The sequence below is a fragment of the Aspergillus costaricaensis genome, assembly GCF_003184835.1.
Source record: "Aspergillus costaricaensis CBS 115574 unplaced genomic scaffold BO79scaffold_3, whole genome shotgun sequence".
NCBI lineage: Eukaryota > Fungi > Ascomycota > Eurotiomycetes > Eurotiales > Aspergillaceae > Aspergillus > Aspergillus costaricensis.
Window position 1 is genome coordinate 686,965 of NW_020291803.1, and position 25,669 is coordinate 712,633.

The 25,669-nt window shown below is 35.7% G+C and overlaps 7 protein-coding genes across 7 annotated transcripts; 5 read left to right on the forward strand and 2 right to left on the reverse strand.

Moving 5' to 3' along the window:
- Positions 1–9,883: 9,883 nt before the first annotated feature.
- BO79DRAFT_235000 (uncharacterized protein) lies at positions 9,884–11,792 on the reverse strand (the record flags this gene model as incomplete). The annotated part of the gene is made up of 4 exons (XM_025684439.1): positions 9,884–10,071; positions 10,209–11,390; positions 11,530–11,641; positions 11,737–11,792. The coding sequence occupies 4 exons, from the start codon at positions 11,790–11,792 to the stop codon at positions 9,949–9,951; spliced, it is 1,473 nt and encodes a 490-aa protein (XP_025543956.1). The 3' UTR covers positions 9,884–9,948.
- A 1,036-nt stretch (positions 11,793–12,828) lies between these two features.
- Positions 12,829–14,976, forward strand: BO79DRAFT_284640 (basic helix-loop-helix domain-containing protein). The gene is made up of 2 exons (XM_025688270.1): positions 12,829–13,321; positions 13,375–14,976. Exons 1-2 carry the CDS (start codon positions 13,258–13,260, stop codon positions 14,658–14,660), a joined length of 1,350 nt encoding a protein of 449 aa, XP_025543957.1. The 5' UTR covers positions 12,829–13,257; the 3' UTR covers positions 14,661–14,976.
- A 547-nt stretch (positions 14,977–15,523) lies between these two features.
- On the forward strand, positions 15,524–16,542 carry BO79DRAFT_137072 (uncharacterized protein; the record flags this gene model as incomplete). Its single annotated transcript, XM_025678104.1, has 5 exons — positions 15,524–15,783; positions 15,851–15,935; positions 15,989–16,153; positions 16,216–16,323; positions 16,390–16,542. 5 exons carry the CDS (start codon positions 15,524–15,526, stop codon positions 16,540–16,542), a joined length of 771 nt encoding a protein of 256 aa, XP_025543958.1.
- A 921-nt stretch (positions 16,543–17,463) lies between these two features.
- acuM (gluconeogenesis transcription factor RDS2) lies at positions 17,464–19,948 on the forward strand. Its single transcript, XM_025684440.1, has 7 exons — positions 17,464–17,842; positions 17,946–17,968; positions 18,112–18,129; positions 18,238–18,535; positions 18,586–19,340; positions 19,403–19,599; positions 19,655–19,948. Exons 1-7 carry the CDS (start codon positions 17,629–17,631, stop codon positions 19,704–19,706), a joined length of 1,557 nt encoding a protein of 518 aa, XP_025543959.1. The 5' UTR covers positions 17,464–17,628; the 3' UTR covers positions 19,707–19,948.
- A 140-nt stretch (positions 19,949–20,088) lies between these two features.
- BO79DRAFT_272517 (uncharacterized protein) lies at positions 20,089–21,406 on the forward strand (the record flags this gene model as incomplete). Its single annotated transcript, XM_025687436.1, has 8 exons — positions 20,089–20,104; positions 20,173–20,415; positions 20,467–20,520; positions 20,575–20,625; positions 20,693–20,835; positions 20,889–21,066; positions 21,194–21,267; positions 21,314–21,406. 8 exons carry the CDS (start codon positions 20,089–20,091, stop codon positions 21,404–21,406), a joined length of 852 nt encoding a protein of 283 aa, XP_025543960.1.
- A 1,121-nt stretch (positions 21,407–22,527) lies between these two features.
- Positions 22,528–23,854, forward strand: BO79DRAFT_137540 (uncharacterized protein; the record flags this gene model as incomplete). The annotated part of the gene is made up of 5 exons (XM_025678124.1): positions 22,528–22,621; positions 22,667–22,791; positions 22,871–23,002; positions 23,054–23,341; positions 23,453–23,854. 5 exons carry the CDS (start codon positions 22,528–22,530, stop codon positions 23,852–23,854), a joined length of 1,041 nt encoding a protein of 346 aa, XP_025543961.1.
- Positions 23,855–24,488: 634 nt separating this feature from the next.
- Positions 24,489–25,592, reverse strand: BO79DRAFT_250834 (NAD(P)-binding protein; the record flags this gene model as incomplete). The annotated part of the gene is made up of 1 exon (XM_025685834.1): positions 24,489–25,592. The coding sequence occupies one exon, from the start codon at positions 25,590–25,592 to the stop codon at positions 24,489–24,491; it is 1,104 nt and encodes a 367-aa protein (XP_025543962.1).
- Positions 25,593–25,669: the final 77 nt, after the last annotated feature.

The following is a 25,669-nucleotide window of genomic DNA, read 5'->3' on the forward strand; positions in this document are numbered from 1 at the left end:
TATTTTATAAAATATAATCTTAATAAAATCTTATCAAATTTAATTATTATAATATATATTAGTCTTGTATCCATACTTAATAAGTTAATTATTAGATTTTTAATAGATAGATAAATTATTTAAAACAGGAAACTGATAATTCTTATAAAAAGTAAAGAATTTAGAAAGAAAAATATTATTAATATTAAAAAAATAATAAATTAAATAATATAAGAGATTTCAAGCAGTTTTAAAAATTTTTTTTTAAATAAATAAATATTTACAGTAGCTTAGCTAGTTGTTATTAATTAATAAAATATTAAATATAAAATATTTAAAAAAAAGCTTTTACAGAATATATTATAAAAAAATAATTAGACTTTAATTAATAATAAATAAAAACCAGGAAAAATAATTTTTTAGTTTTTAAAAATATTAATTATATTTTTTATAATTTTTAATAAATTTATTTAAATACAGGAACTAGACTATAAATATTATTTTATTTAAATTTATTTTTCTAGCAGAGCTGGACATAGTCCTTATAATAAATAGAATTAAAATTCTAGTTTTTAAAGATAATAATCTTTTAACAGCCAGGAAACTTGTATATAAAATAATAAAAAATCTTAATAATAATAATATAATTAATATTATAGATATAGATAAACAGAATAATCTAACTAATATTTATATAAGTAATAATATTCTAGGATTTATTAAAAATATTATATATATTAATCTAGAAATAATCAGCACCAGTATAAGATAATATTTTATTAATATAAATAATATAAAAGAGGTGTATATAGATATAAAAATAAAAATTTTTTTTATTAATAATCTTTATAAGATACTTAGATATATATGTTAATAGATAAGAATTAAATATAATAAAATTAATAGATTAATATATTTATTAATATAGATATAAACTGCTTTAAGAGCTTCAGAGAATAATTATTTATATTTATTAAAAATAAAATAAATATAAAAAGAAAAATTATTAATATTAGCCTTCTTATATTCTAGATTAAAAATATAGATATTAGAATTAGGAATATTATAATTAAATTAAGATTTAAAATATAATTTTAATTTAAGAATTATATTAGCTATCTTTATTCTTATATTATATTATATCTGGTAAAAGATTTTTTCTTTTATATAATTATATTTATTTTATTCTTGCAGTGGTAATAATATTTATTTTAATTATTAAAAATATAACAGCTATTTTTTCTGTAAAAAATAAGATTATAATTATATTATAAAAGACTTCTGCAGATAGCTTATAAATAATTATAAAATAAATAAATTAAAAAATATAAGAGACTGACAGATGTTAGAGATAATATAATTAATTAAAAAATAAATTAATAATAATATAAAGATCTATTAAAAAAATATATAAAGTAATATAGAAAAACTATAAATATATATTTATAATAAAAAATATATTTTATATATAAATATATTTATATATCAGGCATTCCAACAGCATCTATTTATTAATATATTATTAATAATAAAAAAATAATACTTAAATTATAGATACTTTTTTATTTTTTTCTATTTATTTTTATTATATAAAAGCACTTAGTAACTAGCTTTTATATTATAATATTATTATACTAGTATCTGTTCCGTATTCCTATTAATACTTAATAAATAAAGATAATAAATATTATCTAAAATAGATTTTAAAAATATTATTTTAAAATATATTAATTAATATTAGCTTAGTGCTAGCTTTATTTTTAATAAACTTATTTTTTTTTTAACTAAAATTTATATAAGAAGTACTGCCAGTATCAGGTATAATAAAATAAATAATATTTCTTAAGTATTAAGTATTTATATATTACTGATAATAATAATTTTTAAAAAGAATATTATAATTAGAGATATATTTTAAATAAGTATTAAAGATAATTAAAATAAAAAATAATATAATCTAGTTTTCTCAGAGCCGGGCTTCTTTATATAAAATTATAGAAAAAAAAATAAATAAATTAAGTTTTTTATTTTTTTAAAATTAAGATTTAACTGGTCTATTCCAGCTAGGATATATTATTATAACTATAATAATATTAAATACTGTTATTATATTATTATTATTATAAAGTTTCCGGGAAGTCTCAGTATTTATTTATTTTTTTAGTAAGTAAGAGTCTAATTCTAATAATTAGATTAATAAAAATAATAATTCTTAATTATATTAGCAGTTTTTATAAGAATAGTTATTTATTAATTATAATAATTTATAAGAAAATAAATTAATTTAGCTAAAGCCAGTTATTTTTACTAATTTATTTAATTAAATTAAAGTTTCCAAATCAGATAATAAGATATTTAAAAAGATAATTTTCTATATATAATAATAATTTATTACTACTCTAGATAATAAAAGAATAATATAATTAATTAAATAAGTATTTTCTAATCTCTTTACTACTTGTAAGATATATAAAAATATAATAATTTATATTTATAATTTTTATAAAATATAAAAGAATAAGTCCTTGGACCTGGTATTAAAAAAATTTAATAATTAGATTTTTATTTTTTTTTTTTAATAAATATAAAAAATTTATTAATTAATTAATTTTATTCTAGTTTACCAGGCTATAGCTAGTTAGTTTAAATTTAATTAGATATTTAATATTTTTTCTTAAATTTAATAAATATTATTTATTAATAACTGCTCTAGTCTAGATAAAAATTAATTATAATATAAATAAAGAGAATAATAAAAGACTTTTATAAATAATATTAATTAATATTAAATATTATAATCTAGCTTATAATATTAACTTATTTTATAAGTATTAATAAATAATATTTTATAAATATATCCAGTATTACTTTATTAAATAAATAGAACTATTACTTTATTTTATATATTTTTAATAATTTATATAATTATAATAAATTTTAGAATAAGCTTAGTATTAAGAATTTTTTTTATTATTTAATATCTGTAATTAGGATACACCATACCTATTTAATTATTAATATAAATAAATTTATAAAAGATAATTCTGCTAAAATATATAAGAAAAAATATTTTCTTCTAGAAGAATTTAATAAATTAAATTATTCTAATAATAAAATAAGTATAGCTAGATTCTATTTATAAAAATTAGAACTAATTATTTAAAATAAAAATAAAATAATTAAAATTATATTTAATATTAATAAACAGGGGCAACAGCAGAGTAATAAAAATAAAAATAAAAATAAATATAATATTAATAATAAATATAAATATAAAAATAAAAATAAAAATAAGAATAAAAATAATAATATTAAATAAAAGCTAGAAGATATAAACAGAATAAGAAAAAGAATACTAAGCTAAAATTTAAATAAATAAATTATAATATCTACAGAATATATTAAATAATAAATTATATTAAATTATTATGGGATTAACAGTTATAAAAATTTATATTTTTATAAAAAATTATATCTAAGTATTATTATCTAGATAATTATTAAATTATTTTCTTTTTTTATTTTTTTTTATTTTATATTTCTAATAATAATCTTCTTGAAATAACCTGTTATAATATTAATAATAAGATACTGGTTATATATTAATTATATATTAATTATATATTTAAAAAAATGCAAACTTATTTAAAGTTTTTATTAATTTTAAATTATTTTTTTTATCTTTTTTATTTTATTATATATTTTCTTAATTTCTAGTATAATATTAGTAATTTTCTTGATAATTTCCAGGATTATAATAACTTTCTTTAAAACTTTAGCTAAGAAATCTAGAAGTTTAAAGAAATTTTCTATAATAAAAAAAATAGACTTTTTTTTATAGAAAAGCAGGCTAGCAGAAATAAAAATAATTATAATAATAATAATAATTATAGTAGCAGATATAGCGGTAAGTATAATAATAATATAAAAAATAATTTAAAATAATAATATAAAAGTTAGACTTAGTAGAAGTACAGTAATAAGAATCTTAATAAAAAAGAATAAAATAATAAAAAAAAAGAAAGAAAAAAAGAAAAAAATAATTTTTATATAATTATAAATAAATTTTATTATAAATCCTGCTGCAGGTTTTACAGTAGGCTATAATAAATAATATAAAAATATAATTATAATAATAATACTAAGATAAAGTTATTTAGATAACTAATATTTATAGAAAAATTAGAAACGGTAAATAAAAGTAGTAAAATAAAAATAATTAATAATAAATTATAAATAATATAAATTATATATATTATTAAGCAGATGATGGGGAGCTGTATAATTAATATTATAAATTTAATAATTAATAATTAATTTTATTTATTATATTATAATAATTATAGTATTAATTTTTATTATTAAATATATAAAATCTTGTAAAAGACTTTTACAGAATTCTTTTAATATTAAAAAACTAGTAATTAAGTACTAGTAGTAGAAATTAAAATTATATTATAATTATAGTAGTACTGACTACTAAGTAATAATAATATTTAAATATATAATATTAGTATTATTACTATAGTATTATAGTAATCTCAGATATATATCTATTATTTATTATAGTTAACTACTAGTACTAGTATTATTTAGTAGTAATATTTTATTTATTATTCTTTTATTTATATGATCCATGATATATATATATTTATTTTAAATAAATATAAATATAATAAACTTTTAATAATTCTTATGATAATATTAATTTATAAATTATTAATATATATAATATCTATCTTTCTATAATTAATATCTTTAGTATTGATATTTTTAGTTATTATAATAATTATATATATGAATTTCTGATAATAAAAATATATTTAAATTTTAGAAAATATTATTTATTAATAATATAACTCTAGATATTATTAAGCTTTTATTATAATTTATAAAATTTATAAAAGCTGCTTGAAACTTTTATTTCTAATTATATTTTTTATAAATTAGTTTTTATTCTTTTTTATTCTCTGCTATTTAGCTTGAATTATATTTTATTTTATTTAACTAATTTATACTAATTAATAATACTTATTATATTTTATTCTTGAAAGACCGGTTACTAGAAATTAAAATATAATATAAGTTTTTTTTTTATTAAATATTTAGATAATATTTTCATGCAAGCAGAGTCTGTTTAATTAAAATATATTAATATTAATTTTAATAATAGCTAAACCAGCGGCGGCTAATAATTCTGATATAAATAATTTTTATATTAATTTTAATATTTATATCAGGTATATTATTAATACTGATTTAGATAATAATATAAAAATAAATATTAATAATAATAGTAATAATAATATTGGTATAAATATTAATAATAATACTGGTTCTAGTAATAATACTGATAATAATACTGATATAAATATTAATAGTATTACTAATTTTAATAATAATATTAATATAAATATTAATAGTATTACTGGTTCTGACAGTAATACTGATAATAATATTAATATAAATAATAATATTAATTTTATTAAAAATAATATATTTTTTTTTAATATAATTTATAAAAATATTTTTTCTTTTTTTAATAGCCCAGAGGGTCTCCTGACTATATTTTTTTAAAAGATTTTTTTTTATAAAGATAAGAATAACCAGTAGAAATTTTTTATAGAGTATTTTAGATTTAATATTAATTATTTTTAAAATCAGTTCTCTGAATTTATTATTATATTTAAATTATAAATTTCTACTACTTTAATCTCTTAGAGTAATTATATAATATTATATAAGATATTAATCTTAATTATATTATTTAAAGAGTTCAGGTCTATTTCTAGAAAACTAAATATTTTAAAAAGATATATATAAGATTTTCTACTTATACTATTAATAAAGATATATTTTATTTTAATTAATTTTAAAATCTAGAGTTCAGTCTTACTGGTTATAAAAAATTTCTTAAAATAAGAAATATTTATATAGTATATTTATAATTTATTATATTTTTTTTTTATTCTGTTATCTGATCTGGGATTATTTAAGTTATATTTTAGAATAATAGAATATTCTGACTATTTTATTAAATTATAGTATTATTATATATAAAACTTATTTTTTATTATTATATCTAGCCAGTATATCTCCTGTTTAGATTCTAGAAATATCTTTTTTCTAAATAATTTTATTTAATTTATTTTCTAGTTATAATAATATTTTAATATATTATTTTAGTATAGCAGGATAATATTTATTAATAAGAATATTTAATTTTATTTATAAATATATAGTTAAGTTATTTATATTATCTAATTTATTCTTAAATTATATCAGTTTACTGAGATTTAGAATAAATATAGATATTTTTTTAAATTTACAGATTTTTATATTAACAGTAGGTATTAACTAGTAGAGAATATAATATTTAAGATTTTTTTTATATTAATTAATAGCTATGTCAGTTTCTAACTTATTTATATAAATTTTCTGATTATATTATCTAATAATATTATTTTTATTTATTATATTTTAATTTTCTATATTAAATAAATATAATTATATGCTTTTATATATCTATTTTAAATAAAACTTAAGCTTAAGATATTTAAATATAATTATTTTATATAATTATTCTGTTAGTTATAAGTAAAGTCTTTTTTTTTTTTATTAATAATTTTAAAGTTTACTGTAATATATTTAGAGCTTTAAAAAAAATTTATCTGATATTAGCTGGCTTATTTTATTAAAAGTAAAGATATTTAATTAATTTTTTTATTATAATACTAGATTTTTATGGTATTTTATTTTAGAATATTCTAATTAATATCAGTACTGATCTTGAGATTATTATAAAAGATTTTTATAATATTTTTTATAAAAAATAAGTAATTATTACTATATCTATCATAGTATTTACTAGAAATATATTATAATAAGTTAAAAATAATAGTATGTTTAATTATAGTACTGATATAAGATATTAAATTTATTATTATTTCTAAAAAAAAAAATTAATTCAGAATATAATATAGTCTTTTACAGTGGGTATTATTTTTAGTATTAATATTATTAAATTAAAAATAATTATTAAGTGATTATTTTTAAACAATAAAAATATTTTAATATTAAGAAGATATAATTTATATTTTTATTAATTAAATAAATTATTTTAATTTTTAATATTATTCTGAGCCGTCCATATGATATATTTTATTTTAATTAAAAAAAGATTAATTATTATCTTTTAAAATATATTTAAAAATTTTTTTTATTTTCTAGTATTACTAGCTTCAGTACAGCTTTATAAAAAATAGTTTAATTTATTTATTAATTTTAATTTCCTTCTCTAAAATATCTAAAGATCTGGATATTATTAAAGCTTAATTAAGAAATTATTATTTTATTTATTATTTTTTAATATTATGTAACTACAGCCTGGTTTTATATAAGATTTTTATTATAAATTTAATTATTAATATTATTTCTTTTTTTTATTATAGATTTATTTTTACTTCTTTAGTGGCTGATCTATATTTATATAAAAATTATATTTATTATTATATTTATTTTAACTAGCTAAGTGGTGTCTTCTAATAATATATATATTTAAGTATTTTATAATTATTATATTTTTCAGTATTTAATAGTTATTATTTCAGAATTGACTGATTTCCAGTTATATATTTTCAGAATTCATAGTATTTTATATAATTTAATTTTTTTTTTTAATAAATTTAATTTATTAATTTATTTATATATAGTAAGAAAATTACCGCATGATCTTAGTATAATAATAAAAAATAATAAATAAATAAAATATTTTAAAATATTTATTATTTATACTGGCTTTTATTTCTATATATTTATTATTAAATATAGCCTGTTTATAAACTGTAATATTTTAGTAGATAAACTGAAATATAGATAAATATTTATTTAAATATATATAATTAATTACTGATACTTCTTGTAAAAATATTTAAAAAATAGATTAATTATATTTTATTATTTTAATTTATGGTTTATTTTTTCTAGTTAAATTAATTTTATTATTTTATATATCTAGATCTTACTGGTTCCTGGCAGGATAATTATTTAATTTTATTTTAAATAATCTAAAAATTATATAAATTTTATCTATATCTTATCTAGAAATATATTTTTATAAATAAATTTAATACTGATATACAGATCTTAATAATATATTTTATTAAATTTTATTATTATTCTTTTTCTGAGTAGGATATATTAAATATATTATTTTTTATTTATTAAAAAGAATATTCTATCTCAGTATCTGTTTAGTATAATAAGTCTAACTTATCTTATTATTATTATATTAAGTTTTATTTCTGGTAAATCTCTGATTATTTTATAGAATTATTATAAAAGTCTTTTATAATAGTTTTTTATATTAATATTATACTAACTATCTTCTTATTTATAATTATTTATAAATAATTACTGTTGGAAGCTTTATTAAATATAGATTTTTATTAATATATTTTAACTGTAATATAAAATATTATTTTTAATTATAAATTTTTTTATTTCTTTTAATACAGTATTAGAAATTTAATAATTTAAATTAAATAATAATATTCTCTTATTACTATTCTTCAGAGAGTTAATTATTATTAAAATTATAAAATAAGATTAAACAAGCATTCATAGTAAATATATATAATAATTTTAAATAATTATTAACTAATAATAATAGACTGGATTTAATATATTATTTATAAAATATTAATTTTATATAATTATTATAATTCAGTTCTTTATTATTTTTAATATAATTTTATATAATTTTCAAGATTCTTAATTATAAGAATATATTATTATGTGAATAATATAATCAATAAATTAAAAATATTTATAATTTATATATATTATTTAATTTTATAGTATTTTTTCTGACTGTAAGTAACAGATATTATTAATATATAAAATATTAAATAAAAGATTATTTATTTTATTAATAAAATCTAATAAGTATTATTAAATAATATATAACTTTATAATAATAGAGTATAATTACCTAGTTTAAATAAGATTTATTAATTTAGAATAAAATTTATCTGAGAATAATAATAAATAATTTTTTTATAATATATAAATAACTGACTATTATTATATATAACTATTACTAAATTATATAGTAACAGTAAATAAGAATAAGTAATTACAGGTAATAATAATGAATGATAATAATATATTATTATTAAATATTATTAAATATACTACTACCCTCACTACGCGGCCCTTCAGGCCCCTATGTATATACCTTTAGGGCAAATAAGTACTAGTAGTTGATACTTACTATAGTAGTAGCATGCCACAAGTTTATAACGAAGTTCTATCGTGATGTGACTACTACATGCTTTATGTTTCAATTAGAGCACTTTAGGTGTACTAAGGTATGCAGTACTACTAGTAATATAACATGATGTCTCAACCCAGAGAGAGCTTGTTGAGAATCATCCTGGATGCAGGAATATCCGATGAAGCGATACCCCGAATATTGGTCCTACTATCAAAAACCCCTTTATCTTGCCAGTGTAAAGTCAAGAAAGATTGATCTTCCCCTGGGTCAAACTTAGCTCTAAAACATTTGTCTTCTGTTTCAGGTGAGCTTCTAGACACTCGATCTAAAGAGATCGTCAGGTTTCTATTCTTGGGCTTTCCCAAATTTAGGGTGCCGGTTTCCCAATAACGGGCATCTATGATGGGCCAGGAGAAACATATGAGATCAGATAATCTTATCTGGCGGGAGATTTGCGCTTGACCAAGATGGCGATTCTTTGCCCTATGGCTTTTTCCGAGAGAGAAAAACCTACAGACTTGGGTAGATTGCTTGCTTTTGTTCATTCAATTCTCGACGAATAATGATGGCATAATAATACATATCAGAACCGCTAATGATACCCTGTATAATTACAATGAGAGTGACGAAAGAAACAACAATAAGTCTATACATGTAAACGTCCGGTTGCAAACGCCATTCGCTCAGCGCAATCACGCCAGCACGCTTCTACCGATCCGACCAAATACACCCCGAACCATATCAGGCCTCTCTTGGAGACAAGTCAGAAGAATGGCGGCGCTGATAGAAAATGCTATACGTTCCCGGTGTTGATACTAGATAAGCCACAACGGTTAGAAAGTGGTACAATGTTCGACGAAGCTGGAATGGGATGGCGCAGAGAGCGGCAAGACGAGTGTGACAAATTCCAAGCTCTGCAACCACTGGGTGATATGGAAGTATTTGAACTCACCTGTTTCTCGTAATATCTTGGCAGAACAGTTGCAGCAGCCCTGGGAGCCACAAATAGTGAAATCTCCTGTCGCTTCCGTGCGTTCTCCACGAGTATGCTCCAACCGCACATCAGGCATCCGGCGCCGACACAGAGCCCAGAATCCCACATCATTGGAGTTACTGTTCCGCGGTGAAATACTTTGGGGCCGATCCTTGTTCTTGCAAGACAGACAGAGTAGTAGAACAAGCTCACAAATGAAGCAAGGAAGGCAGATGAGCGCAAGGCAGCAGCTATGGACTGTTTGAGGGATGCCATGGACTTTACTGACCGCAAACGAAAGATGATCTGTAAAGGTATGTAGGTAGCACAGGCGAAACTGAATGTTCGCGTGAATCGAGACAGAGCATGCTTTTCACAGCTATGACCACTACCCATGTGGACCATCTCACACGGTATCGGGATGGTCTTGGAAGGGTCTCCCCATTCCACGGGCCAATTATAATCTTTGCACATGGACTGAAGTAGTGATGCTTGCCCGGTGTCTTTTCCGTACACAAAGACACCCTGCCTAGCACGGCGAAGTGCTTCAATCAGGCGGCCATCCACCTTTGCTACTTCTCCTATCCATTTACCGTAAGACCTTGGTAGCCTCTCAGGCATATAAAACCATGCCCACATAACTATCGCTGCGCTCGTGGCGAACACACTCGCATCTGCGAGCTGAGGAGCAACACGCTCCACTAGACTCCACTGATTTTTTGACTTTCGCCATCGCCGCCAATTTGCCCAACCCATGTAGACCATCAAATCGACCGCTCTTGTAAGGCTAAAAAGAGTGAGGTCCATGGTTCTACCTGCGAACTGGGGATGGCCATGCGGCTCCGGTCCGAGCTTTCTCTGGTCTGCAGCATTTTTTGAATCAGTACCACCTTGACATTCGTCGCAAGCTCTCTGCAACCTGATAGGCCTCTGATTCAGAATATGAAAACTGAACCAAGCGGACAGTAACGCAGAAATAAATCTAGCCAGTCGCATGTGAATCAATGCATTGGAACGACCGGGTTTCAAACCCAGCTTACGAACGAGATGCGCAAGACATCGTAAGAGAATCAAAGGAAAGACGGTTGAGCCCCCTACGAGTACAGCACAGAATGCCGGAAAAGCATCCAGCCGTAGAGTACTTGTCAATGTGGTGGACAACTGCATAGCCAGAGTGAGTACACTGGCCTGATACTGATGGTAGACGGGTAGGGCAGCGAAAATTTCCATGTGTGTATACGCATCACGAAGGATGCATAAGTGCAGCGGGCTTAATGCTATCAGGGTAACATTAACATACCTCCTTGAGCTGCTCTCCGAAGCTTAAGCCATGCCCCCGAATTCGCCGTAGACAGGATATTACTCTAGGAGTAGTTGAAGATAAATAACCAAGTGCGTATGCGCGTAGAAATCTGTTACGGTCAGTATCGACGCAGCCTATTGATCCGTAGTTGATGTGCTCGACGTCACCCAGAAGTGGCCGAAAATGGGAATAATGAATACTTACGGCCGTAGAACACGGATACTGCTCTGATGCTGGCGAATGATGGTGGCCGAGTCCATGGTGCATCCAAATCATTTAGTCCATGACCGTGCCATTGAAGTCTGGATTTGAGTTGTGAAACAATGAAACAACCTATTTGCTGGTGTCAGACTGTATCTTGGGAGTATACCACCGATTAACAGAATCGAGACCATGGCCACAAAAAGAGACGAATGAATTCTGCAGAAAACCAAAGGGATTGTGGCAGGACATACTGCACTAAAATCCAAGCATTTCTAGCCGGCCCAACGATCTTGACAGAATAGGAAACTAACACAAACACTTGGCTCCGCGGCGGTTACCCAGAGTGGTACGTGCTCCGTGATGGGCAGCCCTTTTTGTATGTAGGATCGGCCGTGGATCCGTGCGACGGACTATTAGAAATTCGACCTCGGTCGTCCAAGACACGAGGGGAATGGCCGTTAACCCAGGTGTGGTTCAGGGGTTACAGACCAGGCGGAAGGCGACGATCCCCCGTTATGCCACGCTCGAAACTTGGGGTTTTATCAACCAACCGCTAGCCGTCACCTGGGGAAACCAGCTGGTGTAATGGAGCCAAGAAAGTATGAACTCCAGTAGACACAATGGTAGCGAATCGTCCAGATCGGAGGAGCCGGAGCAGTTTTACGGCTCACCTTGATGAGGGATGATCAAGGAAAAGAATTCCTGTCAGCGGGGAAGAACAAAAAAAGCAGACAGACAGAGAGTGAGTGTACATGGTGGATGAATGGAGATGTGGATAGGTGGATGGATAGATTGGATGGGCACCAGAAATGGGAATCGATCGGGCCGGATAAGGTCGAGTCTCCCCGGACTGGGAAGTTGGTCCGATTCATACCGTCTGGAAACCAGAATTACACGACCTGATCCCGGTGTGTGGCTGGCAATTGGGGGTATCAATGGTAATTGCTTTACGTCACGCGACCTCCGCCGGAGCGCCAGAATTTTGCATGTGATTGCCTTGAAAAGGCCGACGGATTCCCAGCGACGAGAAGCAACTCGTGAGGTGACTGACTGTCTAATGCTATGATCGATCTGACTATCTACGGTTACTCTCTCCACTGTCCATAATCCCCGGATTCTGCCGTCAACCCTCCCGTCTAACTGTCAGTTTCAATGTGGGGGATGCCTTTTCCGTCAAGTGAATTTGGTCTTGTTGACGGTATTTCGTATCCTAGACCTCCAGACATTCGCCCGTACTTCCCCGGCACCATCGACCTTTGATACTCCCCTCCGCGACCACCGTCCCCTATAGCTAGCTAGCTTCCAATCTTCTGGTGATTGGTATCACTGGAGCTCTCTGAAACCATATTGTCATCGCATTCTTGAAAGGGTTTATTCTCTTTCCCTGCATCCGCTTTGCCGGTCAAGGCATGTTGGCACTGTCTTTCGGCGCCGCTCTCATTCAAGACTAGCACATGCTAGTCGAGTTTCTTTGCGATATCACATACTTGCCTTCTCTCGCCCCCCTCCACCATCATCGCCATGGATCCAAACAGGTCGGGGACACATAATGGCCAGAATAGTCCGCAGCCTGGCCCCTTTGGCTGTAAGTGTATTTCTCGCTGCTGCCACGTCCTGTCTAATGTGGAGGGGCTCTAGATTCTTTTCTCTCCCCTACAGATACCCCATTCGAACCTGCTCCTGCGCCACCTCCCGGGCCGGCGCTCTTGGATCAAGATGAATCATTGATGCTGGATAACTTCTTTACTACGATGAACTCCAATCAGCTCTCCAGTGACTTTTGGCTGCAGAGTCAATCGAATAAGCCATTTGGCACCGCCAATTTCGACTTCTCAGACGAACTCCTCCCCCCGACTTTCGAAGGGTCGACGACCTCTCTTTCATCACAACCCTCCCTCTCTCATCGCAGCATAGACAAACCGCTCATGGACGTAATGCCGGGGAACCTGAGTGCCAACTCAGATATATTCGCGGCTGCTTCCATGCTATACCATAATGGGATACACGGGGCCGATTTCAATACCAACTTAGGATCTCATTCATACCCATCCCCTGACATAGATTTCAACAGCCTCAGAATGTCCACTCATGGCAAATTCCAACCGCAACCCAGCCATGTGCCCTTGAAACAACCCAACAGCTCATCCCGTCCTCGGTTACCCCATGGGTACCACACCTCAGAGATGCTCTTCGATGTCCGTGAACCGATATCTCCGGAGCAACAGCAGACCGCCAAGGTTCGTCCACTGCATTGGGGCTCGGATGAAAGTTTTGTGGATCAAGGATACATTGCACCGCCGGATCAGCCAGATGAAGAGCAGCGCACGAAAGAGCTGCTCGGTCACTTGGCATGCTTCGAAGCCCAAAGCAGTGCTGCAAACACTCGAGCGCCGAGCCCAGTGCGCATCACCGGAAACTATGATGCAACATGGACTGATACAGATGCGGCTGGACAACTCAGCAACTTGCGCAGAGAGTTTAAGGACAGCATGGAAGATCTTTCCCAACCCAAGAAGAAGCAAAGAGTATTGGTCAAGGAGGAAGAAGACGACGAAAACTCAGACGAGGAAAGCTCGCGGCCACGATCGAAAAAGTCCAAGGCTTCGTCATCAAGGCGAATGTCACATGATGCCGTTCGGAAACCAAGGCTTTCCCAAGGTCCAAAGCCCGCACGAGAGAACCTGACCGAAGAACAAAAGAGAAGCAACCATATTCTTTCGGAGCAAAAGCGAAGAAACTTGATCAGACAAGGGTTCGATGATCTGTGCACCCTTGTTCCTGGCCTAAAAGGCGGTGGTTTTAGCAAAAGCGCAATGCTCACGCAGGCGGCTGACTGGTTGGAAGAAGTATTGCGCGGCAATGACATTCTCAAAGCACAGCTAGCGGAGTTAAAGGCCATGAATGGTTTGGTGATGCCTCGGTAGTCACCTCAATTATGCGACCATGATCATCTCTCTTATTCTATCAAAAGCATGGGCTGATCTTCACCCATTTGTACATTGGAGCAGTTCAGCGATCTTCTGGAAGGATGCGCATTGTTCAAACGGTTATGCAGGCGTTTGTTTTTACGGCCACCCGTCTTGATTTCTACAACGACCAGGGTTTGATGTGCCAACGCACCTGGTTGCAGTCACATTAAAAATCCCGGCCTATTACATGTCACCCCATAATACCCACTTGGATTGGCGATAATGGTTTAATTTCCTAAATACCACATAGTATCTAGTTTGATGCATGCATTCTGCCGGGAGTATAAGCTCTCCCGCGAGATCTTCTCGTTCTCCATCGGTGCTCTGCCTTCGTTGCTTCCCAATCATTGATTCAAGCAAGGATCATTAGTCTTCACGATCGTATATCCAGCCACTAGGATGTAGTATGAATCGCGCAAAACAGTGATACATGTACAAGATGCAATGACAGTTGCTTCTTTCCCATGTACATGGTAACTGTAGAGGATCTTCAACAAATGCCGCAACATACACCGTAGTTCTCCGTAGTAGATAGATAGAGAGATAGATACTCCGTAGTAGATAGCAGCGATAACCCACCGTCAGGGGCAGAACAACTAACTCGCGGGGGTGGCCCCACCGGCTCCAAAAGGCTTAGCGCAGCCCGGAATACCCAGTATGATCATGTGATCTCCTCAGCAACGGGCCAACGGCGCGTTTATTATGATGACGCTACGTCCGGGTTCCGTCTGGGCATGTGGGTGTAACTACATCAAAAGTGATCAAAGCTATATAATCCAAATTAATCCCTCACCTATAGGATAATCTACAGGTCAAACATGCCTCCCAAGCGGAAGCGTTCCAGCAATGGACCCGAGCAAAGGAGTGAGACGCGCAACAAGCCTTATGCCTACTTGAAGCCCCAGGTCCGGCAGGTCTCCGAAAGGACCATCAAATCCAAGTGGTCCACACTTCCGGAGCCGGTTCAAGACAGGGTGCGCGATATGTTTCGGGCCCTGGAGCGTCCAGTTATTGTAAGACAGCAGAACGAGGGCAAACGCATCGAAGCACAGGCTGCTGTTCAAGCTGTTGTGAAAAAGTATAGTTCCTGGTCTTCTGTCTCAAGGGAAATGATTATACTGACCTGTAATCTTCCAATTCTATAGTCTGGGAAAGCGGCTTCCGCGCATGCCATTTCCTCCAGTCACGAAAGACTCTGTCTTTGAGTACGAGGCAGCGCTTAAGGAGCATGTAAGTAACGCTCGATAAACCTCACTGAAGATATGACTGACACGTGTTTGCAGTGTTCCTTGGAGGCTACTTTAGCCACAGTGACTGATAGTATTGATCTCTTGAAGGCTGAAGTCGAAAAGGAAGAAGCTATGCTCGAAAGAGAGAAAAAGCAACTGCAGGAGATGGAGAGAAATGCGAAGCGAGCAGAAGCGGAGAGGAAGAGGCAATCGAAGAACGTAAGTGTGGCCTTGACGCGAGTAAGTCAAGAGAATTACGATGACGCTGACCTTTTTTTTAGGAGCACCCTGTTCTGCGGCAGGTCGACAGCTTGCCTGACGAGTATAACCAGAAGCAGTCCGAATTTACCCTTGCGGGAGGAAAAGAAACCCAAACGATGTTCGACGAGGTGCGTTTTCAGCCCCAGCTCCTCTGTACCCGTGCTTGATATATGTTGCTGACATATCGTGTTTAGCTTGAAAATGACCCAGAAGTCTCGAATATCTTGAAACAACTGACTGGGCATCTGAAGTCAATGCAAAACAATACCGCACCCGTTGCCGGTTTGAAAGACGCAATTGGCAGGTCGCATGCAGCATTGAGTCTAACATTTATGTCCGAAGACTGAACCTACAAACATCTGCATCAATGGCAAGTCCAAAACGATTGTGCTGTTACAGTTTGTACGCCGTCTGGAGCGCGTACTCGAAGATGCAAGCCTCATGCCAGTCTTCAAGACATCTTGGAAAACGAGTCATGCGCAGGACGGTATTTGACATCCTACGGTCGACCAAGGCATCGCGAGCCAGTTTGACGCTACCTGGAAGGTCTACCGCATCGACTGTATATATCCCTCACGGGACTCCAGTGATTTATGGGGCTAAACGAATTCCCGCCCCTCGGAGAATTGGTCCTCCTATTCAGGACAAGCTGGGCCTCATCGTGTTCTACCTCGTTCTTTGTCAAGACTCAGGTTCTGGGAATCCTCTAGCTCTAAGTGGAGTTTAGCCAGATATTGACGGCGGACCCCCACTAGTTAAATACAGGCAAAGAAGTCTAGTGGGTATATAAGAAGCTTGTGGCTAGTGATGCTAATGGGGCATCATTCACGGGTCATTAGCCACCCAGAAAATACTTAATACAAGCCTGATTTTGGAAAGGAAATAAATGACTCTACTGCCTACTCTGCAAAACCGCCCAGTGTAAGAGCATGTGGCTGCATATGCTAGATGCAAGTTAACCGAGGTAGAAACCTTGTAACTAAATTCAATGACAGATAGTCGTCCTATATGTTAACATCAGAAATACGAGGATTCTGTTTAATTTGTATTTACCTTTTCGCTTGAACAACTGATATTGGCTGCTTTGCTTCGCGCCGTGAGGGATAGTGTCACACATGGGTTAGCCGCTCATATGCTTTTCCGAGGCTACTAACCGGGTTCGCCGCTGCCGGCCCCAATGCGGAGGGGCCCGGGAAATGAAAGATCCAAGTCCCGCACCAGCGGGGAACTTCGATGAGCCGATCGCATCGCGCGTGCCCTCACATTTTCACGTTACAGATCAGCCCGATACCTTCGCCCTCTGCTTGTTCGGTCCATTCACACCCAGTCGAATGTCTGCAGACAGCCATTTTGCTCCCCGTTTGTGTTCCAATCGACAGCAACAGTGTTAACGGCGAACCGAACCCTGCGCAACACCTTGCGCCTAGCGATCAATGACGGAGAAAAGTGCGGCGTCAACGGGTCTAGGCCCCGATCAACAAACCAGCAATGGGACAGCGGAGAGAAAACCGGATGTGACAGAGGAGGAACAGACTGGGGCAGATGCTGGTGCGAAAGACAACTCGCAGAATACACCGTCCCTCAAGACTGAGGGTGCTGCCGCGGGGGCTCACCCAAGTCCCAAAAAACGTCGCAAAGTCAATCATGGTATGGCGCTATTTGCTACGCATCCTACAAGGATCAAGGCAGCGACTCAGCTTTTCCCCCTGTTGTTTCGACCACGTTGCTAATTAGAGTGCCACGTTTGCAGCATGCGTTTACTGTCGGCGATCGGTAAAGTCTTTCCCCTCAACCAAGATTACCTTCTTCGCCCCTCACTTCAATCAACCCGAACAAACATCGCCCTTGATACTTGTTGGGCTCCACGCCTAGAGGAGTAATTTGCTAACTGAAAGGCATTCGCTCGCGTGGCACAGCATATGACTTGCGACTCGGTACGACCCGTCTGAGCTCTACCCTCCAGCGCATTCCTGTGAAACGTGGAGTGCAATTACCCTTCGAAGATCTAGTTGCTGACGGTTATTGCTTTGCGGGAAATGTAGGAGCGACCCTGCACGCGATGCATAAAACGAAATATTGGCCACCTTTGCCACGATGAACCTCGGGAACCTTCAAAACGGTCGCGGAGTGAAAACGATCATTCGGCTGCCGATGACGAGGGCTCTTCGAATAATGAGTATTCCGGTGTCCAAATGCCCAGAAACGTCGACGGCCCAGAAGCTGCAGGTCAGCAAATGCTACCCGACGGGTCCATCGGCCTACCCACCGCTTCTGTAACTTCTGTGCAGCAGCCAGGCAACATGGCTTCTTCTGGCCAAGGTCTTAATGCTCAACAGCAAAGTGAGTCCTACCTATAAAGTCGTCTAGTGCATCATATTGACTTTAGTAAGTGATTGGGTACAACGAATGGCTTGGTGGACAAAGCCAATTCCAGGACATGCACACGTTTCACCCTTCATACATGTTCAATGCACCAGAGGTCACTAATGAGTACAACCTCCTTGGTGACTTTCTGAGCAATAGCCTTTTGGATGATGGAGGAGTGTTTCAGAATGATGAGCTGCAGGGTATTTACTCGGACCCGTCATTACTCAATTCTATGGCGACTCTGGGAAACTCGAATCAAAGCCTTCTGCAGCAGTCTCAACCTGCGCAACCCCAACCTAATCAACAGGCTCAGGGCGAACCTTTACAAGGGCCTACATCTGCAGTGAGCAATGACAAGGCGAGAGAGACCTATTACATGACCGCAGCAGATCCATCAGGGTCCGACCCGCCAGAGGAGCGGATGAACAAGCTTCTTAAAGCAAAATACGACGCGGGACTCCTTCGCCCATTCAACTATGTGAAGGGTTATGCCAGGCTGAATCAATATATGGAGCGACACTTGCAACAAGCCTCGCGGCAGAAGATCCTCCGACAATTAGATAAATTTCGGCCGAAGTTTCGTGAGCGAATGCAGAGCCTGACCGACATTGAACTCATCCTCGTGGAGATGTGGTTCGAACGAAGCCTGATGGAATATGATCGAGTTTTTGCTAGTATGGCTATTCCGGCTTGTTGCTGGAGACGAACGGGTGAGATATTCCGTGGGAACAAAGAAATGGCAGAGTTGATCGGCGTACCGATTGAGACTCTCCGAGACGTAAGTGATTTCTGCAGACTTAACTCTCTGTGGTCGATGTCTAATATGACTGTCATATTCAGGGAAAGCTTGCAATCCACGAGATCATCGTGGAAGACCAGCTAGTGAGCTACTGGGAGAAGTTCGGAGCTATTGCTTTTGACAACACGCAAAAAGCCATGCTCACAAGCTGCACCCTGAAAAATCCCAATTCCAACTCCCCTGGAGATGGAATCCCCTGTTGCTTCTCGTTTACAATCCGAAGAGATACCCATAACATGTGAGTGACATCATCAGACGATGCAATGGCTCGGTGCTGACTGCTGTTGTTCTAGCCCATCACTCATTATTGGGAATTTTCTGCCGTCACAGCGAAAGGCTAAATAAGCCCTGGAGTAATTCCCCTCGTATTTTTTTGTTGTTGCCTAGCAAATGCTCGCGTGGGTTGACGCCTAGTTACTGTCTTCTTTCTTGGTGCTTACTAGTCCTCCCAATGGAGGAGCTTCGCGATATTGTTTCCTTCATACCCTTCTGTCATTGATTTATACGGCCATCCAAAATGTACCATAACATCTTCAAGGCGTGACTTATTTCCGGGGGAAGGTAGATTGTGGCCTTGTAACGTGAACCCGAAATGGACTAGATTGGTCAGGTGTCATTCCGTACTTCGCTTTGGGTGTCGGTCAAGTATCCGCAGGACTACAGTCGTCTTCTTTAAGCCATTAGAGCTACGACTAGAGTAACGACACATCGCAGCTCAAAAGCAGGAATGGACGCCATTCTAGGTGAAGCACCTTTTCTGCCTGTCGTTCCATACCTCTTATTGCCTCATCTACTAAGAACGAAGCAACAGACTTCGCAGCTGACCTAACCGATCGACTCGCTATCGACCAAAAGAAGCGTCATCTAGGTTTAGACGTCAAATCTATGGCTCAACTGGATCAGCAACTGAATGATTTACCTTTGCTGATAGCGAGTCCCTCGTCCTCGACTCGGCGCCGGTTTGACCAAGAAGGAACGACGCTATGGAATACTTGCATACAACTCATGACCGTCTATAGAGACAGAAAAGAAGAAGTTGCCCTGGTGTGCAAAGGTACTTCCAGGTCTCTCAGCGACGCGGGGACTTTCACTAAGTACGGCATAGTGAAGGTATTCGCTTACGCGATGTTGGAATATGCCGCACCATATCGAGGCACGGGTAAGTATAACCCGTTGACTATTGTATGCGTAAAGGACAGTTAACATCGCCCAGGAAGCAACAGGGCCTTAGAGACGGCATTTAGCATAGTATCGACATGCATGGGTAAAATCCACAACTCGTTGCTTTCTTCATTGTCTCCCTGAACATAGCTCTAATTTATTCGATATAGAGAATGGCTATCTCGATCTAAGCCAAAAGATAATCGAAACTGCAGCTATACGGTTAGACAAACTTGAGAAATCTGGAAGTGACATCGAGGATTCAAAGTTTCAACAGTATACCATAGAGTACTACATGCTTCGTGTCTACTTGGTATGGTCTACCCGTCCACAATTTACATTAGGCTGACTGTTAGATCTATATAGGCATGGCTACAAGGGAGACTCGACATCGCAGAACACTTGTTTTCAAAGATACCAGTATCGGACAACGGCAGGGGCCAAGAACGTGTCATGGACATATGCTATAAGATCGGTAACTGTGCGCTTTCACGCAAGCAACATGATGTCTCTGTGAAGTGGTTAGAAAGGGCGTTGAGAGCATGTGAGCTCATAAGGCATATGGGCCAGTCACCGGTACTGTCAGTAAAGAATAAAGAGCTAATGATACTCCACGCTTCTGGTAGGTTGCTCCTGATTGATGATCATGGCAAATACCTCATGCAGGACAGTTCGTGCCGGTCTTCGTCTTGATACCAAAGAGCCCAGTGGCTTTCTTGCTAAAGCCATGGATGTACTGAAGATTGTAGGCCGTGAAGCCCAGTCATTATATATCGGCTAGTATCGAAAAGCATTACGGTGGGATGTTCCCAATTCAGATCATCCAACTTGAGCTACTGAGCAAGGAAGAACTAGATGAGAATGTCTTTTCGCAAGGTCACTGAAGTATATCCTGTGGGAGCCCTCCCTTCTTGACTGACATAATGGTCGACAGTGCTACAAAGTACCATTGAATCGCCTGAACTCAAAGATTCACAAATTACAATGTAAATGGGCCAGTATGACCCGTGTATGCTGTCCAGTGCTAAATATTGAGAGTAGCATCATGTATTATATACAGAAGCTGCCTGGTACATTGTGAGTGTATCGTTCAGATTCGTATGCTTATCTAACAATGTGTCAGCCCAGAGGTCTCCATTATGATGCTCAAGGAACTGCTCGAACAGGTCATTCTTCTCCCAAATAACGAAACTTCAATCGAGAAAGTGTTTATAACACTCGTACATGGATTGATGCACTCGAAGAAGTGTGCAATTACTAGCCTCGAAATCTTCCAGGAGACAATTGCCAGCTTAAGGAGGCATTATAAACAGCCGTTGAGTGAAGCGGCAACAGAAGCAACACTCATCGTACGTTAGCCCTTATCACAGCTCCAGCTACTATAGTAGGGCTCATTGAGATACAGCTCATTTGGAAACATGTCAATAATGCGATCTCGAATGACGACAAATCAGTAGCAGGCAAATGGTGTCTTTGTTTGTTAGAAGAGCCATTGTTTCAGATTTCTCTTGCAAACAAGGCTAAGCTTTTTAGGTAGCTAGTCCACCCCTGATAGATCTGCCCCAGAACAAGAAATAACACAAAGCAGACAGTTCCTCATGTGTACTTCACATGACCCGAATGCCTCACAAGCGATTGCTATATTCAATCGAATGCCCGAAGAATGCAGATCATGTCCGTCAACATTGTACCTTATGTATACACGATGCCTGAAGAGCAGCGAGCCTATCGCATGTAAGTAAACCTCAAGCACTCTAATAGACATCTGATCTAACACAGAAAAGCAAACATATATCTCGAGTCGCTCCTTGGGGACGCAAAAACCATTCCTTACCTCTTGTCATGTGTAGAAGCCTTCAAGCTTGGAAAGACTCAGCAGGGGCTGGAGAGTCTTGAGCAACTTCTTAAGTCCGCGAAGTGTTCTGGCGCAGAGGGATACCATGTCGCAAAACTGTTACAGTATGGCTGACCTTCTATTATGAGATGCTCGTGCTGACCTCAAAATATGCCTGCTCTTCAACTTCTTTCTACCGAACTCGAGAAATCCGGATGGGAAAATGAAACATTACTGAACAAGATTCAGACATTGATGAATCAAGGTAAGTCTCACGCAAAAGCCTGGCGGCTGTTGATTGACTAGCCAGGATTGGTCCTGGCAAGTCGCGGAGCACCGGACAACCGCGTATTTTCCGCTGAAGAGCTTGCATGGTTTGCCAAGGCCAGTTATAGCATTGCTTCCAGAGTATTCAGATCGACCAAAACGGAGCCCGTCGTGCATTTACTAGACATCTCTATCAAAGCAAGTATAAGCATTCCGAAGCGAATCGGTTCCCTCTAACATAGCATAGTTCGCCGATACGTGTCAACAAACGGATAGAACAGAGCATATTGTTCCATCAGAACACTATCTTCTCTGCGACTCTCTCAAAATAGCCAGAATCGCGATAGAAGCCCGCAAAGAAATTAGCTTCGATGAGAAGGTTCGCTTTCAGCCAGCGCTCTTCTATATAAAAATCTAATGTAGCATCCAGCAAAAGCACTACAGCGCTATCCACAGGATTGGTACACACTTTCGAGAACTGTTCAGGAGCCAAACGGTCGAACACAGCACTAATGCTCAGTATAAAAAACGGCACTCCCAGCACCGTACCATCCTTGCCCTCGATCTCGAGGCATCTATATTCTTGAAAAACTGGACAGGTGTCTGTACAATCATCGAGGAAGCTAGCCCATTCTTGAACGAGAGACTCAGCTCAGTATTTCTAGACGGTATCCTCCGCTCCGAAGGTCAGCTAAACGCCAAAGTACAAGCAGTCAAGGTATGCATTCACCTATTAGTCCTTGAATACAGCCCAGATTCACCCCGGAAATCACTACGTTGCACCCAACAAGACATACATGCCAGCTGATCATCACGCAATACATGACAGACCCTGCTCCGCACCCTGCACGCCTCACCATCCCCCTTCCTAGACAAGTCAACCTTCATCATCCAAACCCTTCCCCGCTACATTCGCTGTCTATTCCAACTCTCCGTCGACGCAGCAGAGTACCAGCTCGCAGAGACAATTCTCGATCAGTCTCTCAGTTTAGTGCAAGGAAGACATGCTAAAGCCGGGAAAAATGACAATCTGTCACCACCGGGGTATCCCGAAGATGAGATACGATGGTTATCAACCGTAGCATTCAATCGAGCGGTGGATTACTACCTCGCTGCAGCGGATGCGGATTGCCGACGATGGGCGGGAAAGGCAATCAGCCTTGCTGATATGGCACAAGATGATGGTGGACTGGGAAGATTATTACGGAGGAAGTTGGAGATGCTGACTTGATGTGAAGCTTTCCATATTCAATGACATCGTGGGGATATCGTGGGGATTTCGTGGGAGGAAAGGGAAAGGGAGAATGGTATTCAGTAGGGGTTTAAAGGGAAGATATATATTCTTACCAAGGTGGAACAGCAATGTCATCAGTATTAGTTTAATATGCATGCGCTTTCGAGACTTTGATTTATATAAACACACGCGTTTCATCTTAGTACCATTTCATCCCATGACTTCAATTATCCTCTACACGCTATCTTCCGCAACTGTAAAACTGTCAAGTACCTTCTTAGGGCTGTATTTTTCGTTTTCCTTTTACAAGGATTCAAAGTTGGCGCTAATGCACCTGGATGACGCTTTTTCGACCAATCAGAGCCATGGTAGTTCGCCCTGAGTATCGCCGGATCCACTTCAGTTTACTAAGTATGGATAGTGTAAAACCACTAACGTACCTCGACCTAATCTTTAACTCTGATGTTTTAATTGAGCTACTGTATAGATTGCTATTTACATACTACAAGGGTAGAAGAAATCCTATCTCACCCGGTCTATGCTGTTTACTGTAACCAGGCATAACATTAAAATTCAGATTCTCACTTACTATTCTACTATAATCACCAACAAGAGGAAACCCAACACACATCTAAAAATCAAACCTCTCCCCCACAAGCTCCTCACTCACACTCCAAAGCCTCTCCGCAATGCCCCTATTAGTCGCAAACGCAACAACACCCCCATCATCAACCTTACAATCAGCCAAATAAACCCCCTTAACCTGTCCATCCTCACTATCAACATCCACCACCTTCAAACGCGGATCCACCGCCGCCAGGACCGTCGTATTAGCCCCCACCTCCCTTGACTTCGGCGTAGGATCCATCCCCAAATCCTTCACCCTCTGCAGGGCCGTCTCGATCTCGCTAGGTGTCGCATGTCGACCAATCCCGGTGTCGACTGTGCCGGGGTGTACGGCGAACGCAGCGATGTTGTACTTAGCAAGTAGTTTCTGGTTGAGGGATATCGCGTGCAGGATATTGGCGGTCTTGGACTGCCCGTAGGAGAAGAAGCCGTAGTATGCCTCGTCTGCGTGAGAGTTACCGGTGAGGTACTCTGTTTTCTGGAGGTCGGGACGCTCGGACTCGGGTAGTTCGTTGGGTAGTTTGGTGAAGGAGAGGTCGGTGAAGCGGACGGGGGAGAATTGGTGGCCGAAGGAGGAGAGGTTTATGATTCTTGTTGGGGGGGCAAGGCTGGAGTTGGAGGCTTTGGTGGTGGTGGTGGTGGTAGAAGCGGCCTTGATCAGCTTAGGTAGGATAAGGTTGGTAAAGAGGAAGTGGCCGATGTGGTTTGTTGCAAAGGTTGTTTCGAGTCCGTCCTCGGTGAGGGTTCGGGTGGGAATGGACATAACGCCTGCGTTGTTGATCAAGATGTCGATGGTGGGGATGGAGGTATCGGCCAGGAGTTGGGATGCTGCGGCGCGGACGGATTTCTGGGATGATAGGTCCATGATTAGGGCGTGGTAGGTGGTGGCTGGGTAGGTTGTTTCGAGGTGCGTGATGACCGCTTGAACTTTCTCGGTGGATCGTCCTGAGATGATCAGGTTTGCAGGCGACTGGGAGGCGAAGGCTTCGGCGGTTGCGAGTCCCAAGCTGCCTGGGGAGACACCGGTGATGAGGATGGTCTTGCCCTGCACGGCTTCTGGGAAGGAAGCCGTGATCTCGGCGGCCGGGGTCTGGGGGGTGAATGTCATCTTGGAGTGTTTTAATCAATGCTAATGAAGGTTAAAGTATGAAGTATGGGACTGGGACATGAGGGTTGAGGCGGTCA